Below are 21,902 nucleotides of genomic sequence, written 5' to 3'. Positions count from 1 at the left end.
CTATTAAGAAACCATCATCAAAAATGGGTTTAATATCACTAAGGGCATGTTTGGATAATTGGGATGAAAATCATATGGGATTTGTGGGTTGGGCCAATCCAACCAGCAGGTCATTTTTTTTTCTATGGGATTGGACCGGTCTATTTCAAAGCTACTTCTGGTCCAAATAAGCTCGATTATCCAAATTTAGTAGGTTCTATGATTTTGTTGGTTGCACTAGCTCAATCTACATAGAATTTAGCCCAATTATCCAAATAAGCTCTAAGTTCGATGGTGATTTTAGAGGGTGATTTGGGATCACTATTTTATAAAATCACTAGGATAGAATCAAATAAGATGATCTGATCACCTCCGTCCACCTTCAGGCCGTCGCCCCGTACCACATGCCCCGGAGCAAAACCCGACTGCTGTGGCGTCAATGTCACTGTAGCCCGTAGGAGCAGGGGCCTCACGTGTGCCACTATATAAAGCAACGTGCCATCTCAGCCCTGACGCGTGAAGTGGACGCACAGATCTCACCCTCCGATACACCTACCCCTCCTTTTCTCCGCTCGCTACTTGTTTGCGAAATTCCCTCTGAGAGAAAAAGTGAGAGATGAGGGCGCTGGGTTTGTGGCTGATGCTGGTGGGCTCGCTTCGTCTCGCCTCCGTCTGGTTCGGCTTCTTCGACATCTGGGCTCTACGCCTCGCCGTCTTCTCCCAAACCCAGAGTATGTATTATCTCTATCTTGTTGCCCCCCTCTCACTAATGTAGCTCTTTTTGTGTACCCGTTACATCCATAGCTTGGTCGAATGACTTCTTAGATCTCCCAGATCTCACGTAGATCCGCTACATTTGTCCACTATGGTGTATATTTTGTGTGCTCAGCTTCGCTCTACACTTGCACTTCTGTACTTTAAGCTTTTAGCGAGCAATCTTTGCACAGTCTGGTGACATTTCTGAATTTCTTGCAAATGTGTGCAGCACTTACTATTTTGTAGTTATCTACCGTTCGCCAAATTTTGATGCTATTAAATTATAATCACGGACGTCATTTTGGGAGTATGTGTTCTTATTTTATGACACAATGTGTCAGTAAATACCGCGCAATGAGTCAAGCTACTCTAGAAGAAGGATTTTAAGTTCTGAGAAAGGAGATTGTCAAGTGAAGCATGATATATTTGAGGCAGGAGGAGCATGGGATTGGATGCTTTGGTATAGCTCAACCAACAAATATGTATGAATTTTGGAATGGGAATGATCAAATGGGATGGATAAATTTAAATGCTTGGCAAGGTTCATAAATCATAATCAACAGTACTTTGCTTCAGTTGCCTCATAGAACATGTTCTTTCTATGAACTGCACTTTGGCTATGAACTATGTAATGCTTTTACTTTGCAGTTTAACACAAATTTCAAGGGAGGTCTCTTTGCAAGCAAGGTAATTATCAGCACTTTGCAGGTGAAGTCTGTTTGGAGGAGTTAGTTGAGAGCGTGGATACAACCATGTTCTCTTTATTTAGGCTTTGGAAAGCCATGGAGGAAGATCTTAAAATTAATATAAAAATATTATAGAGGTTTTGTTCAAAGGTTTAATAAAATTCTTATCGCATTTATGACTCTGGGACAAGACTGACAGAATTATATCAGTTATCAAAGTTGCTTGAGGTATGCAATATTGTTTTGTGTGGAGATACAAGTGTCTGTGGTCCTTAGGAGCAGCCCTTTTTAATTAAGCTTCAAATTATATTTGTTTAATTACGTGGCTGCAGATGATAAGAGTGAGGAATCCTTTATTGTGGTAGATTTGAAAAAGGAGAATTAGTAGTAGACTGAAGGTTTAAGGTAGTTAGCCTAAAAGAACAAGAAACTGATGAAACCTGTTGCTCTTTCTAACGCAACCGCGTAAAATGCAGGATGTTCCCTTGGTTACCTGAAGGTAGTTTGGAATGACAAATCATCGGGATTCGGTGATCAGATCACTACTGCATATGCTTTATTTATGACATGTGGACTAACTTCCGAAAGTACGGGTTTCTTGGGTTTAAATTTTATTGCTTCCATCTGGCATATTCTTCTACCTCACCTGACTGTCTTATTTATTTAACAAATGAGTGCAAAATGAGATATACAACATAATGGATCAAATAAGTTGGCCTTGGAAATTATTCATTAGTACTGTAAAACAAATTTGCAGCCAGATGCCTGAACTGTAGGTTGCTTTTTTTTTTTTTTTTTTTTTTGATCATGGATAGAGCAATGATTAGAATGTGAAGAATTAGGTGGAAGCTGTTATACTAGTAAAGTTTATCCCACTTTAAAGAAAGCAAATAACCTTCTGTATTTTGTGAGGTTAATATTGATAATGTTGCTAGTCTTTAATTATAACCATAATGAACTTGCCTTGTTGTCTGCTAGAAGTTCAAGATAAGATGTAATGCTGAAAATTTTATAGCTATTTCTGTATTTCATGAAACAATTTCTCAGGGTGTGAAGAATATCAGGACAAATGGCATTGCATCAGTGTTTTCATGTAAACATAATTAAAACCTCTCTTCTACTTGGATTCGGATTTTGAGTCTTATTTTACTCCAAATGCATCAAAAGCCTCATCTTCAGCATATCAAATTCCACCTTTATTTGTATTATTACAGTATATGAGATATGGACCAGGAAAAGTCAAACTCCTGGACCAGGAAAAGTCATACTCCACCTTTATTTGCATTACTCCAGTATATGTGATATGGACCAGGAAAAGACTAAAATGCTATCAAACAGGAGTCCTTATGAACACAAGGAAGGAGTTGTTCAAGGCATCCTGGTGCTTACATTTTTCTCTGATAAAGAAAAAAACTGCCATATGATAAATGTTGTTACAAACCTCTTGAAAATACAATTTTAGGGCCAGCAATAGATATAACTTCACTAGGATGATGGCAATCTCCAAGATTTTCTTGCATTTCTCTTCCAAGCAACAATCTTCTTTCTGATTGCCTCCCTAATAAGTCATTCAAGCAACAATTGAGCTTTTTTACCTTTCTCAAGGATGAGGAATGGTCATCTTCCTTACTTCTTCTTTTAAAGCTTTCCTACTGGGATGATTTAATAACAACAAGAAGGCTTCACTTATTTGTTTCTCTAATAGGTGGTAATAGGTCTTTGGGGATCTTCTAGGGTTAGACTTGAATTATTAGGGTATTCCATGATACTTTTTGACACTTTATATTGTCAAACCATTATGACATAATCTTTTCATTTAATTGCTTTATGATTTCACATCTACTGGAAGCCCACTATTATTTTTGGTTAGGAGAATTCTAGATTTTAATATGAATATGCATAAGTTTGATGCATTGATTTGTGAGGTTTTTGAATGCATTGGTCTAAGTTGAGAAGGCTTATCAAGGGATTGGGCAAATTTTTTATGACCAGATGTCATGTTGAATAGTTTCATAACTTTTTCTATATAGCACCAAGACATTTATGTATCAATTAACTGTAAAGAATAGCGTGCTTCTTGATACAATCTTCTTCATAGTACTAAATAACAAAGCACCTTTAAATCTTTCCTATGTCATGTGCCTTATTCTTTGGACTTCCAATAATATCTATTTTGCTAATATAATGGTGCTAACTAACTGGTCAAACAGACTGGTAAGCAGTATAACTGTCACTGGTCGGTGCTACATTGGGAAATTAGTCATTCAGCTTGCTTTTTTCTGAGTGCATGACTAAATTTTCATGAAATATTTTCTTCTTGTTTCAGGAAATAGTGTGCATCTGCCTTATAATTCTGTACCTGTTTTATTTCTTTTGTTTGATGAATGATAATTTATAGTCTTTTCTAACTGGCATTTTGTTTTAATTTGTAGTGACTGATGTCCATGGGCGGACATTTGGAATTTGGACCCTTCTGACCTGCACTCTCTGTTTTCTTTGTGCATTCAACCTTGAGAATAAGCCCCTTTATTTGGCTACTTTTCTATCATTCATTTATGCCTTTGGTCATTTTCTCACTGAATATTTGATATACCATACAATGGCTGTATCAAACCTTACAACCGTTGGAATATTTGCAGGTACCTCACTATCATCTTTCCATTGCATTTGCTATCAATTCTGTGTTGAAATCTATAAAATCCATTTCCAATACTTTTTAACATTTTTGCTTTTTCCATGAAATGATAACATTTTGTGTTTTGTGATGCTTAAAAGCAAACCAACTTGTAGATTTGTATGTTTTAAGCAAACAATGGAACTTCATGTTTTAATTCATGATATAAACATATACTCACTGAGAGACTTCATGTTTTTTATTGTATGAAATTCTTGTTAAGATATGCTTACCAACACCTGATAGCATCTTAAAAATTTTACACCTTTAAGTTTTCCAACTATGTATGTTGAGATCTGTGACAGATTCTATTTTCCTTTCTTTTAAAATTTTAATTATTTTTCCTTAAGCCTAATCAGCAATGTGCACTATTCCTTGCATATACTTCAATGCTCTAAGCTAAATATTCCCAATTGACTTGCAGTCTGTAGCCATCTGTTGAAAACATCTAACCTAAAAATATAAGATGAATAAGGATTGCTGAACCGGTATCGGTAGGCGTACTGGTCGGCCACTGGACTGGTTCGGTACCGGTTCGGACTGAACTGAACTGATACCACTGGTTCGGCCTGGTTTACGCATCCAAAAGCCCCAAAAAATTTGGAACCGGTGCGAACAGGCCGGTTTCTAACCAGTATGGGCCGGTTCAGGCTAGTACGGGCTAGTATCATTTTTTAATAGTATCGACTGGCTTGCACCGATTCCTAGCCGGTACCGGCCGGTACCATTTTTTAACGCCGAACTGGACCGGTCAGAGAGGACCGGTTAGGTACGGGTTGAACCGGCTGGTATGGAACGGTTCAGCATTTCTTGAAGACGAATAAGTGTATTTTTGTAAAAAAAACATACTTTAGCTAATCTAGTTGCAGCAAGTTCGATTTTTGTGTATCTTAAAATCCTTCTAAATCTTTCTTATTGATTCTATAGTTATTCTTGAAATGTTTCCAGATGGGCTAACCTGCTATAAATGATAACTAGGCATGAACTTAACATCACCAAATTAGGCAGCTGGCATGAACTTAACATTACCAAATGGTGCCAACAGACATCAACTGCTCTTACTGGCCTAGCATGAAATGCCGGTTAGTATTTTGATACTCAGCTTTGTTTGAATCGATGTGTATGATAGAAGTTAATCAAGGAAGGCCGAACTGGACCGAACTGTCCAGTTTGGCCCATACCGAGCCGACCTTGTGAAAAATTGGGTCGGTTTGCCTATTGGAGTTGGTTCTAGCCCCGAACCGACCGGTATCGATTCTGAACCGATTGAAATCAACCAGAAAAGGCCCGAACAAATCGAACCGGTCCGAACCGGCTTGAACTTTTTGGAACAGGCTGGTTCCGTTCAAACTCGGTAACTATCCGGTACCAGCTTTTTCAACATCGTTTCTAAGCTCTCCGGCTTTTTCCTTCCCCTCACGGTAAAAATTACACCGATTTAGCACGATTGAAGAAAGATCCAAGCCTAAATAAGGCGTGCTTTCTCTCTCCTATCTCATTCTCTCTTTTTTTGGGGCTTGAAAAAATAGCTCGCAATTTGCAAAATAAAGAGAGATTATGCCAAAATTTTTGATTTGGGCTTGATTTTATTATATGTTGTAGATCTATGGATGATCTACACGATGACATAAAATTTTTTAATTTTTGAATTATATATAATTTTTAAAAACTAAAACTATATTTTTAGATTAAAAATAAAAATATTATATATAAAAAATATTTTTTTAAAAAAATTGTAAAATTAGATCGTATTTAGGGTATGAAAGCTACTCTTCAACAAATTTAGTGTCCATTTATTCAAGTTTTGATGCGATTAGCATAGACTTAAATTTGAAAAAAAAAAGAAATAAGTAACTTTTGATGCATGCCCACGGATCTAGAAAAATACATGTAGCATCCATTGTTGGGTCTTACATGGATTTGAGCTGAAATTAATTTTTTCAAATATTAATAGAATAAGTAATGTGATTTATAAGATGAAACCTGATCCAGAAGTTGTGGCCCTATGTCTAAAAGAGGTAAGTTAACTTAAGTGATGTGTAAATTAACTGGTATCTTCAATTATTAACATATTACAATACGATTTTTTCACAGACCAAAATATTTAGAGAGGGCACTGACAACTTTGCAGTCTCGACAGTTGTCGTAAGTAAGAAAAGTATGAATGCAGGTATATTATACATCAGGAGGACATTTACCTGACGTTACATGGTTACTAACATGGCTATCTATCCGAATCCTCTTCGAGACAGTCTCCTTGAATGGTTGTGAGGGCAATTGGTCTACCTTCGCTCTCATCCACAACAAGCAGAGAAACTGTTTGACACAGACGCGCCTCAACAACCTTATATATGTTCGCTACAATCTGAAGTTGAAGCTGAAGTGCATTCAGGAGGAATTGGAGCTAAAGTATACAGATCCGATGAATAGTGCTTTCGTTGACGATGAGAATGATCCTATGATTGGATGACTTGTGGGCCAAAAGCAAGAGCTAGAGTTTGATGAGCAAGGATCGTCTCCACAACCGACTAGTTTCGTAGCCAACAAGGCTAGGATCGATGCAAGACAATAGGCAGGGAGCAATATTTTACGCATCATTCTAGCTGATCAGCTACAGGAGAACCGATTACTATATGACTCTTTGTTTGAGATATCCTCTTAGAGATATGATCGAGAGATGTTTAGAAAAGGCCACTCGCTACCAGTCAATTCAAAAAAGAGGGCGATAGATATCCTTCCAACTTAGCCAGATAGAGAGGGGTACGAAGGGTAAGCAGACAGCGAGTGGCACGAAGGGTAAGAAGGCAGCTTTCCAGCACACCAAAAATGAAAAACAAAAGGCACCTGCAGCCCTAATAGAGAGTATCGAAAAGTCAGTTCACTCAGATTCATAGACCAAAAGCAGTAGCTTTGGTGGTCATGGATCTGCTGGCCAGAAAGAGAGTGGAAGACATGAGTTCACTGTTTATGAAACACAACCGCAAGCTGGTCTTTGATTCACCGGTGAGTTTCTATTTATGCATGCTACACAAGATAGAAATCACGTTGCACGATTTGGTGCAGCTCACAAAGATCCGATTGTATATAGGAGATGGGCTCCTCGAGATCATTCAAGAGGACACGATGCAGCTGCTGATGATTTTACACGTGGAGCAGGATCCATGGACGTATCAGGTTCCGAGTTGTATATTGCATCCTATTATCCACGGCCACAGGCAACCTATGACCAATATGGATACGGATATGGATATGGTGCGTCTGAGACATTTTTCGGTGACTGCTATCCTACGTAGCTCGGAGCATCTTACGAGTCAAATTTTGCTGTCGGCTTACTCGGATGGGCTCCTTCACAGCCGTTTTATCAGCCAGTTTATTAGCCAAAGAATACTTCTCAGAGCTAGAGCTTTAGCGAGAGATCTGAGAGTGTTTATAATCCGTAGTGCGTTTCTTGAAGGATGAACATACTAGACTATAATGCCGCTTGTTTAGAGGGGTGGGCTGATGTGCCTCCTGACTATGCTAATGATGCAGATATCTACCAGAGATATCACTACTCAACGAGATTTTAGATATTGGTATGTATGTTGTATTTTAAATATATGTAATTGATTGTATTATTTTATATTTTTCATCTCACCACTTGATTTGAGGATATTTTATGTTGCTTTTTGTAGCATGCAATATCTCACTAATCATTTTATGATTTGTATCATTTTAAAATAATAAGATGCATGATTTAGGTTTAAACCGGAATTATAAAAATATCAAAAAACATCAAAAAAATATCAAAAAAACATCAAATTAGACTTAAAATCATTAAAAAAGTTTAAAAAGATTGATTACCAATTAAATCAACTTGAAAAATTCCAAAAAAAAGGGTGTGCCGGTACGGAACCTACACACCCAAACATATCGTGTCGGTACGGTACCGAACCAGTATCGAGCTAGTACCGTACCAACCCGTTTCCGACCAGTACAAGTACCGGTACTGGTTCGGCAGACCTTAATAATTAATAAAAGGCAAAAGAAATTATGAGGGTACATATGCCATTTTTTATAAGCATGGAAATTTTTGAAACCAGCAATTCTTTGATCTTATTTGTGACCTATTTGAGAAAGGAATTCTGCTTTATCTTAATATTTGTCCAATATCTTGAACAATTTAACTCACCCTGTAACTCTTATAAAATTTTAACGGATAAAGATAATGTCTTTCTTAATTGAATACTTCTCAAGAGACATTCTTAATCACATCAATATCAAATTTTGAATTTGATTTTGTAGAAAGTGTGCACTTCATGTTAGTCTTTTATGATTACACAATCATGTTTGATATATCTGCACATCCATATCCACGCGAATGAGTTTGCCAGTTACTAGCAATATTAGTTGCTTCTCAGTACATGTTCTGCATGCACGCATGCATTAGTTACAGGCATAGATAGGTGCTCTACTTGTGTTAGTTACAAGCATAGCTCGATACTTTATGATTGGTTTTGTGCAAAGGATGGAGTCATTTCTTCATGGTTGCAACTTACTAGCTGGCTGCACTGTTGTTAATGTTGCTATACCCATATGAGCTTCTTTTCCTAGATCACTTGTAGATAAAATGTGAAACATATCTCCTACTTTTGAGTCATCGGATTCTCTCTGACAGCTAAAAATGCAAAGAAGAAAGATATTTAATGTAAGGTGTACTTTCAGTTTAGGTTCTACATGTGGATATGGCTCTAGCAAAACTTTCTGAGGGCACCTGAGAAAAAGCATATTTATCAATGTACTATAAAATGAGATCCGACTTTACGGTATGCTTAGCCATTTACCGCTATAATATTTCATGATATGTTCCAAATATCACTGTTAAATGCTAGTTGTGTCATATTTCCTTTCACAAGGGTGCAGTTAAAATTAATTTGCTAGTTTGTCTTTCTCTCATTCTTATGAGTTTTTATTAGCCATGAGGCCCATGACACCACATTTTGATTTAGCGTGGGTTAATGTTGACCTTCAGTAAACCCTTTTTTTTTCCTTGCAAAACCATGCCATTGGTGACTGGTCAAAGTGCTGAACTATCCCGAGGCTAGCTTCTCAATAAGTCCCTTATGTGAAGCAAATCTCCAACTAAGTCTGATATCACCAGTAGGGTTAGGGGGTGAGGAAAGATAGTGTCCAAAAGGATGTTATGAAATGTAGACCCCTTTGGCATGGCTTTTGGATGGCCAAAAGCACTTCTTAGAGGGCTAGAATCTTTTTTGGTGATTTTGATTTTGAAGCAACTTTTTGTCTCTTCCAAAAGTTGAAAAACATCTACTAGAAAAAAGCTCCAATTTGTAGCTTTTGGGTAAAAACTCTACTTGTGATGCGTCCAGAAGCTATTTTCTTGTAAGAGACCAGGGTTTGAGACCCAACAATGATTTTTTTTTAAAAAATAATTTAAAAATTGCTTATGATTTAACAATAGCTTACAATAATAGTTTTTGATGGTAAATATAGCAGGTTATTATAATACAATAAAATGATATAATAAAATATAATAGCATAATAAATTTAAAATTTTGTTATTTATTATATCATTTAGGTTAATATCAAAAAATAATTTACAACTAAAAATATTTTATAATGACACTTTTGATAGTTCAAATAAGTAGATAATTGAAAGTACTATATAATGCCTTTTATTATTTTTTAATACTAAAAGCATTTTCTCAGTTTGATTACCAAACAGATGTTAAAGTTTTACAGCACTTCAAAAGTATAGTTTCTAAACAGTAAAGCTTTTTATTAAAAGCCCTACAGTCCAAAACTCTATAGACAAAAGCTTTGTAATCTACAGCAATGCCAAATGGGGCCATGGTGTCTTATGTGCCCCTTTCCCTCATTAAGAGTAGAAGCAATCTTATCATGGCCTCTTTTCATCCTTAAGTATTATTGTACTGACTCAGTCTTCACATTTCATCCCATATCAAGTACCTGTCAGCTAAGACATTATACAAATATATTCTGAAACTGCATAATGTAGCACATTAGAGTCTTCAAAGTTGTGGGCATAAACTCAAAAAATATGTATATATGCATGCATAACATACCTAACAAGCCATTTATCCACTTGTTGTTTATTCAGTTTCCTGTTGTTTTATATTTACTGCTATTATATGGATGAGGCAGAAAATATAAAGAAGCCATAACCAAATTGTGCTAAAGGTGGATCTCCAATGGCGAGTTTTGCAGCAGAGGGCATTGTGGTCTAAAACCTGTAAAGAAGATTTAGATTCCATTCCTCCGAATGTCTGAAATTTTGTCCACAACAATCCAAGAACAATCATCTGAGCTTAACTCATGAGAAAACAATAGAAGCTTGTGTAATGTGAAGTACTAATATCCTCTCCTCGTGCCCACTATTGATTGGTGCTTCATCTTAACCATCTTGCTCAGGCTCTCTGTTAGCGTAAAAAGTAAAATGCTTGCAGACTAAATGTTAATTTAATAAGTTTCTTGTCTTTACTGAAACATGCCATTAATGGTGTGGCTATATGACATAAATTTCAGCTGAATTAACATGTTATATTGAATGCTAAATCAACTCAGTTTTGGCATGTAATATGAATTAAAGATTGCAAAACTATTTTCCTATAAAAGTACCAGATTTAATGGTATCAGAATTAGATCTTTAATAATTGACTCAATTCAGATTACCTTCTTTTTTTCCTCCCCACTTTCTCTTCTCCACTTGAGTAGAGGTATCTTGTCCTGAACTAGCTGATGTTAAGTTCCCTCTGTTTATGGGTGTGGTCTGAAAAATTGCTGGGATTTGTGGTCTATGGTTTCCTCTCCATAGGTTTGCTGTGTTCATTTCCAGTAAAGATCTCTTGCAAGCAATCATGAGATCTGAATCATTTGAGAGATGCAGCTTTTGCAAGAAAATACAAAACCAGAGGAAACCCTTACAGATGATCATGTATTATGTAAACTCAGATAAAGGTGTATAATCATGATGCATGTCGGGGCCAGATCTCCAAGAAAAAAACTATAATTTGGGGATTCATTCATAGAAGTTTTCTCATATATAGAGTAACACACGCATATGATCTCTGATTTCTATTTTGTACTTGGGCGCTTTGAAACCATATAGTTCTTAACATCATACGTTTGCCTTTGGCATCGCTTATGGAGTTAATATTATGCATACTGATGACTCCATGCATTTCCAATGTTCAAGTTTTCGCCATGTTTCATCTCGTGGACACTCATTGGCTTGTCCTATTTGAGTTGATTTGTCTATCCATTCAACATTGGTTATCTATTAGTTCTCATCCACAAGCAACCTAGTTCCAGAGATGTCATCAACTATTTATAAAATTAGGCTAGAAGTTGAGATGACTGATTCAGCAGCAAGCAGTAGTCCGGTTCCAGAGAAACTGTGTATTCTCTGGTGTAATTGCATAATGGTTCTTAATATTTACTCAATTCTGTTGGATATTCTCTCAAATCAGTATTTATGCCTCCACAATGATTTTATTTGTTGTTTTTTTAGCTTGTTGCATCGTCTTTTTTATCTTGTGACATTGTCTTTCTTCTTCGTTTAGGCACATCAATTGTGTGGATGTTGTTACAGTGGAATGCACATCAACCTCGGGCTACTTCAAAACTAGAATGAACCATTTGCATATGATGCAGATGTACTCAGATACCAATTAATGTCATTCTCTCTGTTAGGCAGCAAACTCTCATTTGCCCAAGATGATTATGATCATGTACTCTTCCTTGAGATGGGTTTTCAGATATGTATTTCCAGAGAATTTTCTTAAAAAGTCCATTAGACTTTTTTGATCGATGCTGGCATGAATTTTTGCATTCATTTTAAAAATTAGTATACGACATCCAGAATACAAGAGGGGAAGGGCACACCTAATTTTGAATCAACAGCAGCATATTAGATTAAAACCGATCTTTAACTTTAAAGGTCACTTTTAGTTTAAATGCTGCTGTTGATTCAAATTTAGTTTTGTTATTTGGTGCGCCCTCGCCCTCTTATAGTCTGGATGTTAGCTTGTCTTACTTGAATCAGATAGCTTGCAAATCTGTCACATAATGGTATGCATATTTTCTTTATATAGTCATGCTATTAGAACTTGGTTATATTTAACATAATCTTATAATCATCAAATATGCTGGCAACTTGTGAAATGCTTTTTTTCGTAGAGCCTTCCTGTTTATATTTGTGCCATGCAACTGATCCATCTTCATGGGATGAGATTTGGTTGTTGTCATTATCACCACTATTAATGATTATGAAGGTTCTCATATATGGCAAAATTCAAAGCATGCAACGTTCATCAGTCATGTCATGAAATTAGGTGTTTCTCACATCAAAGGTATTTATATCTTACACACGATGTGATTTTTTTTTTTTTAAATTTTTATTGAGGTAAGTAGTCCTTTCCATCTAGGGGCTAGATATGAGCTCGGGCCAAGCCGACTTCGGACTAAGCCCAAAAGAGTTTAAACGAGGTTTAGGCTTAAATATAGCCTATTTGTTTTTTTGGACTGGGCTTGAGTATGTCATTGGCCCGAGCCCGAGCTTGAGCCTGAGCCCAAACAAGATCCAAAAAAGAGCTCGAATTTAGGCCTGAATCAATTTATTTTTGTATGTTATTATTTAGAGGAAATAACAAGCAAGTAAAGGACAAAATAAAATGAATTTAGTTGAGAATAATGTATCATGCATCATTTACATTTATCATAGGAGAGTCTAATTTTTAACTAGCTCATTTTTTTTATGAAGCAATATTATAAAATATTAAACTTCTATAAGACTTGGGCCGGACTTATTTTTGGCTCATATGGGTAATTCGGGTCAGACCCAACAATGGGTAATTTGGGCCAGCCCACTTGTGTTCAGGCCTAGGCTCGGGCTGGGCTTGGGCTTGTATTATCCAAATATTTTCGGGCCTAAGCTCGTCCCAAAGCTCGAAAAAAATTTGGACTGGGTTCAGTTAAGGGCATCGCCCGGCCTACTTCCAGCCCTATTTTCATCCTATGTGTGTGTGAATGTACCTAAGCTTGTATGTTTAACTCATGCTGAGAGGTGTCATTAGCCATTATGTTTTATAGTAAGGAACGAGCTTTAACCGATCTTAAAGCTCGTTTTAGATTAAGAAATTGATGGTTTTTTGTTGCTTCAAAAATCCTATTTTCTCAATCTGAAGATTTAATGGTCTGGTATTATACCCCCCTTCGGCCTCCGGCCTCGTCCCCGTCGGGGGGATATCCGGTCCATAAATGGACCTGTCACCTGGGAATTGGTCGTTACCCCCCTTCGGCCTGTGGCCTCGTCCCCCTCGGGGTCAATTCTGGGATTCAGAACTACGAAAGTAAGAGGTCGGAAATGGTCAAATTTCTCTTTGCCAAGGAGAAGATGCGGGTTCGATCCCCGCTATCTTGGCTTTGGGGTGGTTTCTCCGTGGACAATGCCACCTTAAATCGTTTTTTTAGTCTCCATCATTTACTCTCCCTTATTTTAGTAGGCGCCAGTCTTCTTCATCTGGCCGCATTGCATCAATATGGATTATTTCGATTTTATCATCAATCCAATCACCGTTCACGTTTTTTCTTTTTCTTATCAATGAATAGATCTGATTCCAGCCTACCTGAAAGATACACTCGAATGTATACACCTGATAGCAAAGCTTTATCGTAATCCTCAGCTTTTCAAATTATTAATTTCCTTATAATAGCGTTCGATTCAATGTGGGAATACCCAGCAATCGTAGATCTACGAATAGAAATTTTTTTCGTGAGGACGGGCTTCGCTATCGCTCATGACTTGTATTGTAGTCGTAGTCTTGTAGTCGGAACCACCTCTATTCTTCGGGTTTCTTGCCAACAGAAGAGTCTGATGTTGATGTGGGGTCTTCTTTGTAATTCTGGAGAAGCTCCAACTGAAACAGTTTTGCTTTTGTCTCATCAACAGAATTATCTAATCTGTAAACTTCATAAACAGCATCCCTAGTTTTGATCTGTAATGATTTCTGGAATTATGTCGATACTGAGGCAAAGCTTGAAATACTCGTTATGTTGTTATTTTTTGTGGAAAACACACGTTTTTGGTTTCTCAGAGAGACTTTCTATTTAGTTTTTTTGTCTCCAATCCAGGTATAGTCAATATCATCTTTCTTTGGATCGCCTGCATTCTCTCAGAAATTATCCTTCGTATTTCTATTTAGTTATCTGTAGTCCCAGCATGATCAACATCATCTTTCTTTGGTGTGGTCTGCATTCGCTCAAAAGTTGTCCTCTGCAACTTTGCAAGCGTAAAATGATGCACCGTTCCGTCCAATTCAAGTTGATCAGGTTGTACTTTTCATCACACTTTATTTTATTCTTTTGAAATGTTCAACTGTAATTCCTTTTAATATTTATTGGAGGAAGAGGTGGGCAAGTCCATCAAACATTTCATTAGGGTAAATGAGGTGCAAAAAGATACAAATCTACTCTATTGCAACCAAAACTTCCGGACATAATAGTTCCTGATCAGATTGATTTGGATTAGAACATATAGCATATCATGCTTTCCAAATTCTCCACCAAATTACTGTGGCTGTAAATTCTACTCTTTTCTGAACTTCCTTCTAATTCTCTTAGATCTCCAAAATCCTCGGATTCAAGCTAAAATTCTGCAAAAATGCACATTAGGTAGTGTAGATTGAACGCTTAGTTCTAGGATCCAAAACAAACATCCATCAAATCAAGTAATAATAGTGAAAAAAAAATTGAGAGCAAAATAAATTTATTTATGAAAAAATAAAAGTTGAAACAAAGAGTTTGACTCTTTCTCACAAAAAAGTCTCATCTTATCAAAAATAGTTATCTCCAATCTCTTCGCATAATTCTCTCATCCTATTATAAAACCATACTTTCTCTCTCGTTAGAGGGGCAAAAGCATCACCATCTTCCGCTAAAACACAAAAATATCAATATCCCGCTCTAACTAAAGAAACAAACTTAAATATATTAAGTCTAAGGCTCAACCAAACTAAAAGTATGCTAAGATTAACTATTCTAACTAATATTAGAATAGAAAATAAAGATAAACTAGAAATAGAATCCTAATACAAAAAAAAAATACGTAATATACTTCCAACACTATCCCTCATTACAAAGTTCATGCGGACAATATTAGATTTGTTGATGTTGTGCAAACGTCACGATTGTTATTGTCAATATGACAATGCTAACAGCAACGGGCAATATCTTACCGAACTAATTAAACAATAAAGCTTCTTTATGAGCTTAAATAATAAGTCCTTCATTGGTTTGGCCTCGTCAATGTATGTCCTAGAGTTAGTGATATCCTCCAATACTCTCTCAGCACTGACTTCACAGTCACTATGCTGGGATTGCACCCAGTTCTAGATTGAACATCAAATTGCTTACTACAATTGTTGCTTATTAAAATATTAATCATTATCTGCACAATACAAGCCCATTGGCAATAAGGCTCTTAGCTGCCTGCCTCGGAACAAAGTTATCCGACGTTTTGACTCATCCTCATTTTTCAGGACAGAGAACTTTATTAGCACTAGCAGGAGCATTGCCTTCATCACCCTTAAATCTAAAGCCTCTACATGATATTCCGCAGCAGGAGGCTGCTGCTAGTCTGTCAAGCTGGCCCCACCATGAAGTTCTTTGTCAATGGGAGGACAAGAGGGACTTTCTTAAACTGCCAGCTTCTCAATTTTTCTAGATGGCATAGCTTTTCAAACTCAGAAGCATCAGCCAAGGAACTGCAAACAACACCAGAAGCGCACATATTGCCGTCTCGAATCTTTTTACGAGCACAATCAAGGGGTTTTATCCAATCTACTTGGACTTTTCATGTTCCAAATTTTCTTCTGGAGTTGATTCATCTTTGAGCTGATCACACTTGCTAAGCTTTCAGTTTTCAGAATTTGATTCGGTCTCTAATTGATTAAGCCCCTCCTACTTCAAATCGTCATCTCTAAACTAATTATGCTTTTCTTTAATATTTTTAGAGAAGCCTAGAACTAGAATCCAATCTTTGGGTAATTTTTGTTTATGATATCTCACCTTGCTAGAACTTGAGTGGATCACTACAACAATATCCCATGCTTTCTTAGGCTCATCTATATTTTAGATATGGAGATAATTTTCTCTATCAATCGCAACTTAAATAATCCATAGTACCTTTATAGATTTCAGATACCACTTTCTTCTCACATACATTACTCTAAAAAGTATCTGTTAACATCATTTTTGACTTCATTTTTGACTCATCCAAGATATTCAATAAATATTATCATATTAAAAAGGATTTGATATTAAACTTCCATATTGGATAACAAGTGTTCAACTTACGGAGAGAAACTGTATTAACAAAAGCACTCATATTAATATTAGTAAGGTTAGGCATGTTGAACCCATCGAAATGGATGATAGTAGCATCAGCCATGATGATTCATTTTTTCAATCATCAAACAAGAGTCCACACGTTTGTACAACTGCAAAGTAAATTACTAGAAGTCCTTCAACCATACTGAGCCCCAAATATACAAACCATTAATCTCAAAACTTATGACTTTAATACCATGTATAATGGCATGCCACCAAAGTAGATCGACTATGTCAACTCAGGATTAAGAACAAACACCAATTAAATCAAGAAATAATAGTAGAAGAAAAAAAAAATTGAAAGAGAAAAGCAAATTTATTCAAAACCAAATAAAAACTAAAATAGAGAATTTGGATCCCTCTCACATGAGAGCCTCACCTTGCCAAAAATAATTCTCTACAATTTCTTCACACCACTCTCTTCCCCTATTTATAAGATCATACTCTCTTTCCCACTATAAGAATATTATCATCTTCTATTAAAAGATAAAAATATCAATATCTCACTCTAGCTAAAAAACAAACTTAAATATATTAAGCCTAAGACTGAACCTAACTAAAGTGATCAAGCACTAAAAGACAAACTATTCTAATTAATATTGAAATAGGAAACAAAAACAAACTAGGAATAAAATTCTAATACAAAAAGGACGAGCAATAAACTTCCAACAAAATTATAACGAATCTGACTTATAAATTCCTTCTAATTTTCTTAATTCTTCATTTCTTTTTCCAATGATTTAAGCATTCTTTTTCCACATGTACACTGAATTTATAAATAAAGCACGAACAATTTCACCAGTTTCACCTCCCTCACGCACCCCCCCTCCTTCTCTGTTCACAAGTAGGTCATCCTATGAATTGATTTTTTACCTAGACAAATTTTAATTTTAGATAATCTATTAATACAATCCGCCCAAGGTTCCTCAAGTTCTCTATTTGACAAGCTTTCAGGATAAAGTTTACATGGTGAAGAATTTTCTAAGAAGGCATATGGCATCATGCATGGAGCTTGAGAAGGACCATTTTAGCATTTTTCTAGTTACAGATGACTTGACTTGCCAAACGCCATGTCATATTCCCACAGTTGTCATTTTGCAAGCCAACTTAGAATCTTCAGCCCCTTCTTTTGCCTAATGAGAGATTGAGAGATGCAGTTGTTAGCTATAACCATGAAATGGTAAATGCTAGCGCTCGATGATGCAAGCCAAACAGCAGGAAGACTTGGTCAGATGCATGGTTTGGATTAATTATTGCGTCACCATTGCTTCTATTGTAACATCTCCATTCCATTCTCGTCAAGGAAATTAAGTGCTTTGGGGTCATTGGTCAGCGCACGCTTAAGATTCTCTGGCCCACCATATATTAGATTTTATGATCGATAATTCTTCTAATCAACATCAATCCCCTCCTTCCACATACTTGGAGGAACTTTTTTTCATTTCATGTGCATTAAACGGACACACCTAAGTATGCTATGCGGGGCACACCTTGGAAGCGGATTACATTCGTTTTGAAGGAGACTTTGCTAAGTTGATGGGGTGGATCAAGGACGATTTGTGGGCATCCGTTGCTGCAGGACATTCTTAAATTAACGAAAGACTGTGTTATTTTTCGGACAACTCATGTATATAGAAAGGCGAACAAAGCAACTAATTGGATCACCTCCTATGTTTTTATCATTCTAATGGTATTCTATAGGACAACTACGATACCATTTTTTTTAGCCATTTTTTATTTTCTGATTTTATTGGATATAAATGTACTAGAAGTATATGATGTTTTTATGATTCGTCGTGGCAAATAACTTTATATTAAAATTTAAATGAGGCAGCAATAGCATGATCCAATATTTTTTTTTAAAAAAAAATTAATAGCCAATAATATTTATTTTGTCAAATTCTTTTAATTTAACAAATTAAAATCCAAAAGTTTACCGGGCACAGTAATGTTCCAAGGACGGTAAATGGGAGTCGTCCGTGCTAATCCAAACCGAAAAATAATAAGTATATAACGAGCTGCGAGTCTTCACGGACAACGAAGTCACGTCATATCGGGTTGTCGGGATGGCGAATTTTCCACGGCGGTGGCTCGTGGCCGGTGATGGTCCGGAAACCATGGGGTCCTCCGAGGCGAACAAGAAGGCGGCTGCGTCCGTATATACATTTGTCCTGGATTGCAACTTGATAGATATTTCTGTTCTTTATTATTCAGTGCACTTACACCGTAAGGTCGTGGTTTTTCTCTAGACCACATGCACGCGTCATACGTTTGGGGAGGTGCAGATCGGTCGCTTTCCGTTGTTTTCAACTTGATGCTTGGATCCTAGCTAGCTTATATTGCAAGTCTAAAAAAAATTATCGAGGTAGCAGAGTAGGCACAATATTTTTTTTTTTTTTTAATGATAGGCATACCAACCATGGTGGTTGCAATATGTACGAATTGTTAAATAAAATCTCTTGTAATGACTCCACACTAATCGAAAAAATATTGAACATCTCGACTTTTGATCAGACCGACCTCGACAACCTTGATACAAACCGAAATAGGCAACTTCGGCTATAACCGAGGAGCCAACCGACCGAAGAGGGCAATTTCATCTCTAACCAAGGAGCCTATCGACACGTAATAAGGAATAATAGTCTTGGCAATCAGTCGTCGTGATAACGACCAGCCGATACAACAACTCTGCATTCGGCGCGCAGTCAATACCATATGCCGCCCACGTCAAGGCTGTACTACTGGCCGCTACTGACCAATGGTGCACGTCAACCTTGGTAATGATAAATTCGACTCTCCTATATAAAGGGGCAGTTCAAAAGACCTCAGGTACGCACATGCAATTTCAGAACCATATTCTACAAGAAATTTTCTTCCTTCCATATTGTTGTATCTCTATTTTGAGTTAGACATCGGAAACTCTTCGATAGATGGACTTTCTGCAAGCCGTTTTCGGAGGAAACCAGCGCCCGACACTTCAACCAGCCTGCTCAGATAGTCTCCAGCCGACTTCAGGGTCATCCGAGCGGTGCTCTGACCTCGATTTGGATCTGGCGACAATAGATAGGCGAGGAAGGGCCCTGCCCCAGCTACATTAGTATCAAATGAAGGGAGGAATCATTAGCATGAGGTCGCGAGGGGCACACGCTATGTCTCATGGCTCGCAACGCCATGCTCCAACCTCGCGAGGATCATTGCAAAGCTTGAAACCCGCTCTGCTGGAATAACCTGCCGCATCTGTGGATAATAAGCAGTTCAAATTGCTCATTCAATAGGTAAAGGCACTGACCACAGTGGTCCAGGGCCTGCATTAAGTAGTAGCATGACTGGAGCCAATCCGACTGGAATCCAGTTAGCTTGGCCACTAGCCTCATTCGCCAGCGTGCCACATGTGACTAGTTAGTCACCGCTCTCAACACCAAGATTCAGATCGCCCTTCAATCTTGCTTTTGGAATGGAGGCAGTAATCCTACTGGAGATCAGACTTCCGTCGCTTCGGGTGGAAAACTTCGATGACCAGACAAATTCAGATCAGTTTCGGGCCAACCTCAACCTATTGGAAAAAACCAAAGAACGAGTTCAAATCTATATGGTGGAGTACCAGCAGAAAAGCAGCTCGGTACTACAACTCAAGGGTCAAAGGTAAGCTTTTCCGACCTGGCAACCTCGTCTTGAAAAGGACTGAAGCGTTCCAACTAGGACCTTCACAAGCGGAGCTCACTCGAAATCCCTCTGAAGCAAGACTCTAGAAATGACCAACAAAGGAAACACTTCAGGTCGACCTGCGACCTTCTCAAGCCGAGCTCACTCGAAATCTCTCTCGAGCAAGACTCTAGAGATCACCAACAAAGAAGACACCTCGGGCCGACCTGGGACATCCTCAAGCCGTGCTCACTTGGAATTCTTTTGGAACTGAAGTCTGGAGAATATCAATGAAGGAGACACCCCAAGCCGACCTAGGTCCTCCTCAAAACGAGCTCACTCGATCTAAAACAAGACACTATATATGACCAACAAAGGAGGCAACCCGAGCCAACCTAGGACCTCCTCAAGCTGAGCTCACTTGGAATCCCTCTGAAGCAAGACTTTAGAGATTACCAATAAAGGAGACACCCAAGGATGACCTAGGATCTCCTTAAGTCGAGCTCACTTGGAATCCCTTTGCAGAAAGACACCAGAGATGACCAATAAAAGAGACACCGCAGGCCGACCTAGGATCTCCTTAAGCCGAGCTCACTCAGAACTCCTCTGGAGCTGAAGTCCGGAGAAGATCAATAAAGGAGACACCTCAGGTTGACCTAGGACCTCCCCAAGCTGCGCTCACTCAAAATTCCTCTAAAGCAAAACTCCAGTGATGACCAACAAAGGAGACTGACCTAGCACCTCCTTAAGCCGAGCTCACTCGGAATCCCTATAGGGCAAGACTCTAGAGATGACCAACAAAGGAGACACTGCAGGGCGAACTAGAATGCAACTCGGCTTCGAAAGTGGAGGGCAAGTGACTGGAGAAATATTGAATACCTCGACCTCAAACCAGACCAACCTTGACAACCTAGGTACAAATTGAGGTAGGCAACTTTGGCTCTAGCCAAAGATCTAACCGACCGAGGTGAGCAACTTCATCTCTAACCTAAAAGCCTATCGACATGTACCAACGAGAACTGATAGTTTTGGCAATCAGCTGTTGTGATAGTGATTGGACGTTGCAATAGCTCTATATTCGACACGTGGTAAGTACTGTATGCTAGCCACGCCAAGGCTGTACTACTGGCCACCACCTGACCACTGGTGCACGCCGACCTAGGTAACGATAGATCTGACTCCCTTATATAAAAAGGCAGTTTGGAGGACCTCGGATATGCATGACACGATATCAGAACCACATTCTGCTGAAATTTTTTCTTTCCATATAGTATGGTTGCCTCTCTATTTTGAGTTAGGCAATAAAAGGGTCCCCGGCCAGATACTCTCCGAAAGCGGACTTTCTACAGGCTGTCCCCAGAGAAGACCAGCGCCTAACACCTCAACATCCTGATCAGCTTGTCTCCAGCCGACTTTAGGGTTGTCCGAGCCACGCTCCGACCTCGGTCTGAATCCGGCGGCAACACCTTCTATGAGGTATCATGCCTTATGTTTTCATACATGGTAATAGGCTACAAAATGGAGAGTAGCCTTCTCTCGGTACCTCTAACCTCTCAAATTTTGTGAAGGCCGGTTTCGATTCCAAATCACTTGCTATACTTATAAAAGACTTCCATAACCTAGTAAGCTAACACATTTTCTCTATATCAGAGCTCATTTTTCAAGCGTAAGAAGAGATCGTAAGATTCACTTCAAGCTAAGTTATTTTTTGAATTAATAAGGTCTATTTTTTTTTTGGTTTTGTAGAATTAAGAATG

The 21,902-nt window shown here is 37.9% G+C and overlaps 1 protein-coding gene across 1 annotated transcript; it reads left to right on the top strand.

The window, feature by feature from the left end:
• The first annotated feature begins 232 nt into the window (after positions 1-232).
• LOC103713659 (ergosterol biosynthetic protein 28) lies at positions 233-11,926 on the top strand. Its single transcript, XM_008800662.3, has 3 exons — positions 233-710; positions 3,854-4,060; positions 11,679-11,926. The coding sequence occupies exons 1-3, from the start codon at positions 596-598 to the stop codon at positions 11,747-11,749; spliced, it is 393 nt and encodes a 130-aa protein (XP_008798884.1). The 5' UTR covers positions 233-595; the 3' UTR covers positions 11,750-11,926.
• The last annotated feature ends 9,976 nt before the right edge of the window (positions 11,927-21,902 follow it).

The sequence above is a fragment of the Phoenix dactylifera genome, unplaced genomic scaffold, assembly GCF_009389715.1.
Source record: "Phoenix dactylifera cultivar Barhee BC4 unplaced genomic scaffold, palm_55x_up_171113_PBpolish2nd_filt_p 000503F, whole genome shotgun sequence".
NCBI classification, from domain to species: domain Eukaryota; kingdom Viridiplantae; phylum Streptophyta; class Magnoliopsida; order Arecales; family Arecaceae; genus Phoenix; species Phoenix dactylifera.
The sequence above is the reverse complement of the archived record's forward strand: the minus strand, read 5'-3'. Positions and strand labels throughout refer to the sequence as shown.

Coding starts and splice junctions, on each gene's coding strand:
- LOC103713659 (XM_008800662.3), top strand. CDS start 596: ATGAGGGCGCTGGGTTTGTGGCTGATGCTGGTGGGCTCGCTTCGTCTC. Junction 711..3,853: donor CGTCTTCTCCCAAACCCAGA/GTATGTATTATC, acceptor TTTAATTTGTAG/TGACTGATGTCCATGGGCGG. Junction 4,061..11,678: donor AACCGTTGGAATATTTGCAG/GTACCTCACTAT, acceptor TTCTTCGTTTAG/GCACATCAATTGTGTGGATG.